We start from the raw sequence: 4,020 nt of genomic DNA, 5'->3' as shown, positions 1-4,020 counted from the left end.
AACATAGCATGTGAAGACTCACCAAAATGCATGGCTGCGCTAAGCGGCCATCCCTGGAAAGTGTGCATGTTGGAGAGACTCAGCATTAACAGATGAAGATGCTAAAATAAGGGGCAGTTCCTTTCTGTTTGTTTTCTCTTACCATAATTCACACAATTTTAGACAGAGTAGATCTGATAGGAGGGGCCCAGAGATCAGTTGAGAAAGAGGGTTCATAAAGTCTTGGAGACACAGAGACAATTCTTGGCCCTTTATTTTCTGACTTCGAGTTTTGATATCCACATTGGTGCCAGTAGAGAGAGCACAATAGTACCTTAGGTTTTCTTCTTTCTTTCTTTCTTTCTTTCTTTCTTTCTTTCTTTCTTTCTTTCTTTCTTTCTTTCTTTCTTTCTTTCTTTCTTATGTGTACAGGATTCTTTCCATGTGTGCCCACAAGTCAGAAGGGGGCACCAGGTCTCATTATAGATGGCTGTGAGCCACCATGTGGTTGCTGGGAATTGAACTCAGGACCTCTGGAAGAGCAATCAGTGCTCTTAACCACTGAGCCATCTCTCCAGCCCCCTACCTTAGGTTATCTTGAGCTAAATTGCATCAAGGATAGGTGCAGACCTGTCCTTCACAGTCTGGGTTGTTTGTTCATAACTTAGAATCTGAGAGAAGGTGACCTGGGGATTGAGAAGTTCCTGATGAGAGAAGCTTCAAGTTTGCTGACTAACCAACTTTTCAGTGTTATGAAAGTTGATTAGCCTCAAGAGAGACGGAGAGAGGTTCTGTTCAGCTTTTCTTTGTCACCATCCCTATAGAAGCTTTGAACTTTTAGAAATTGTTCCTTAATGGATAGCTAACTATCCTTGGGGGCAGGAGAGAAAGAAGGAAGGAGAGAATGCCAGAAAAGAAGACAAATGAACTTTCCTCACTACTGTGATTTCTAGACATTTCCCTAAGCTTCTCTGTGTGCACAGCATTCTTCACTATGAAGTTGCTGGCTCTGCCTCTTGGCCTTAGGTTTGAACTAGCCCGGAGCTTGCCATTTTGGGTGAACCCTGGAGAGGCAATGAACTTCCTGGTTGAGTTCCCCCTTGTCTAGAGGCATCTTCCAGGCGCTCCTGCCTGTGAGCTACAGAACGGTAAAGCACCATCATGGAAATGCTTGACTCCTCATCTTCTAAGGACACAGACATACTGAATAGAGACTGGGTGAGCCAGGAGTCACGGCTTCCTCCTTAGCAGAGAGCACATCTACCGGGCTCTGTGCAGGGCTGGCACAAAGCTCCCTCTGGCTTGCCTCTCTCTTCTCCCCATCCTTCTGCTTGCCATTCTGTAGCTCTCTAGGACTGGCAAATCCACAATTCACTCTGTACTCTGCTCAGTCCCCATTCGCCCACCTCTATTCATTGGCAAAATCTTTTTTTTTTCTTTTTTTATTAAATCACTGAGTACCTATGTCATCAAACTTTTTCCGGGGGGAGGTTCTAGCAGTACAAGAAAGAGAAAATGAAGGATGAACTGTGGAAATCTTAGTTAAATGTGGGGTTTTGAGGCTACATTACTGAGCAAGCAAAAGTATGACTTGAGATACCAATGAGAGCAGTGGTAAGAAAAGTACAGTCCTGTGGAGGGCAGAGAGCAAGAGATCTCTCTAAATGAAAGTCTGAGAGGAGGAGACATCTGTGCCCAAAGCCGAAGGAGGTGAGGGGAGGAACTCACGCTGACCCGTTGGTGTTTTCTCATTCTTTCCCTTTCTCGCAGGACTGTGGAGAAAATGGGTGGTCACATTAGAGTCAATGTGGTATTTCCTTGCTGAGACCGAGACTGTGACAGGTTGGATGAAGGAGCACAGTGGTCATGTCTCCCACATAGGTCCTGTCTCCCATGGAAAGTAGAGCTTGAGAGCCAAGGGACCTAGCAGATGCTGTCTTCACTCCACAGTTGTGTTCTTGCCGTCTGGTCCCAGGAGGACACTTGGCAGGACAAATGGAAACTGAAGATTAAAGTTTGAGTACCGTTGTTCCTTCTGGACTCTTCCTTGCTTTGTTTGCAGGAAACATATTCACCGAGGTAAGAGGTGAGAATACTTTTCATCATACCAAAACAAACAAACAAATAAAAAACCAGAATGTGGAAGAGGCGGCGGAGCTTTCCAGAGAGCAAGCCTAGAGTCAGGGGAAGATACAGTGCTTGATTCCAGGAGAGGACCTCTCTTCCGACAGTATCCTGTGTAGATTTCACTTCCCAACCACACTCTATAATTGAAAGGTGAAAACTTTCAAACGAACAAAATGGAAATGAAGCCTGTGTTTGGCAGACGTTAAGGATGCAAGGATCCCCATCTCTGTGGGATTGGCAGGGGGTACTTAGAATCATTGAAATACAGCAGGACTTTGTAAGATGGGGACACAATTGCCAGAGAGGAGGAGTTATAAATTAGCAGACTGTGGTCAGGGAAGCGGCATGATGGCTCATCACAGCAGAATGTAGGAGGATTTCTAGCGCCCTCAGAGACAAAGGTACACGTTATAGTGGGTAAGTTTTCCTGTCTGTGGTGTGTATGGTGTGGTGCTGATAATCAGCCCTCATCCATTTGAACTTGCATGCTTGTATTACATACTCACATGTCTACATATATGAATTCATACATATGTTATCCATTCAACACTTAACAACAACTTCGGATAGAAATAATAGCCATGTTGGGGAGTTAAAAGATACAGGGGAAATGTTTCTTGAAATTGGTAATGTCTTCTCTCTCCTCTCTCTCTCTCTCTCTCTCTCTCTCTCTCTCTCTCTCTCTCTCTCTCTCTCTCTCTCATTCTAGATTTCACAAGGAACAAGGACTCAGAGCTAAATGTTGGGGCATTACACTAGTGCCAATGGGTTTTATCTTGTTGGTTTCCCTGGCTCTGAAAAGCTGCCCCACGTCCTTTTTGCTACCTTCTGCTTCTTCTACTTAGTGTCCCTAGTGGGGAACACAGTCATCACCGTGATCGCCTGTGTGGATAAACGCCTGCAATTCCCCCTGTGTTTCTTTCTGGTTCACCTCTCCGTCCTGGAGATCCTGCTCACAACCATTATTGTTCCCGTGATGCTTTGGGGGCTGCTGCTCCCCGGCATGCAGGCAATATCTGTGGCTGGATGTGTGGTACAACTCTTTCTGCAACTTGCCCTGTTGACCACGGAGTTTTCCTTGCTCGGAGCGATGGCTGTGGACCCTTATGTGGCTGTCTGCAACCCTTTGAGGTACAACGTCATCATGAGCAGCTGCACCTGCAGTGCCGTGGTAATTGTGTCATGATTATTTGGGTTCCTTTATCAAATCTGGCCGGTTTATGCCACATTTCACGTTACCTACTGCAAATCAAATGTGGTAGATAATTTCTTCTGTGACCGAGGGCAGTTGCTCAAATTACCCTGCGATAACACTATTTTCCTAGAGTTTATCCTCTTTTTAATGGCTGTTTTTGTTCTCTTTGGTTCTCTGTATCTACCATTGTCTCCTACACCTACATCATCTCCGCCACCCTCAAGATTCCCTCAGAGGAAAGCCTTTTCTACCTGCGCCTCCCACTTCACCTGTATTGTGACTGGCTACCGCTGCTGCTTGTTCCTGTATGTGAAACCCAAGCAAACGCAGGCATCTGATTACAACAGAGTGGTTTCCGTGATGATTTCCATCATAACTCCATTCCTCCACCCTTTCATCTTCACGCTCCGTAATGACAAAGTCATCAAATCATCTCTGTTCAGAGGCTTTAAGGTGTGACTGCATTTTTTTTTCACCAGACTCTTTTCCTCTCAGGTCCTGTCTCTTCCCTACTCATCCAACTTCGTGTTCTTTTTCTCTCTTTAAAACAAAACAAAACAAACAAACAAACAACCCCCCAAATTAAAGTTCCATTAAAACTAGTGGGTCATAGTTGTGTTGCTCATTTACTCCCGAGCATGGGACCTGCTGCCGAGTGTGGTTGATACACCAAGTGTTACTCTAGTGAAGAGAATCCATTTTCCCTCTCCCAGAAGCTA

At 45.2% G+C, this 4,020-nt stretch overlaps 1 protein-coding gene across 1 annotated transcript; it reads left to right on the top strand.

The window, feature by feature from the left end:
• The first annotated feature begins 2,845 nt into the window (after positions 1 to 2,845).
• On the top strand, positions 2,846 to 3,760 carry LOC130889405 (olfactory receptor 9A4). The gene is given in 3 exon segments (XM_057793142.1): positions 2,846 to 3,473; positions 3,476 to 3,533; positions 3,535 to 3,760. Coding segments are annotated over 3 exon segments (912 nt in total).
• Positions 3,761 to 4,020: the final 260 nt, after the last annotated feature.

Source organism: Chionomys nivalis, chromosome 1 (genome assembly GCF_950005125.1).
Source record: "Chionomys nivalis chromosome 1, mChiNiv1.1, whole genome shotgun sequence".
Classification (NCBI taxonomy): domain Eukaryota; kingdom Metazoa; phylum Chordata; class Mammalia; order Rodentia; family Cricetidae; genus Chionomys; species Chionomys nivalis.
The sequence above is the reverse complement of the archived record's forward strand: the minus strand, read 5'-3'. Positions and strand labels throughout refer to the sequence as shown.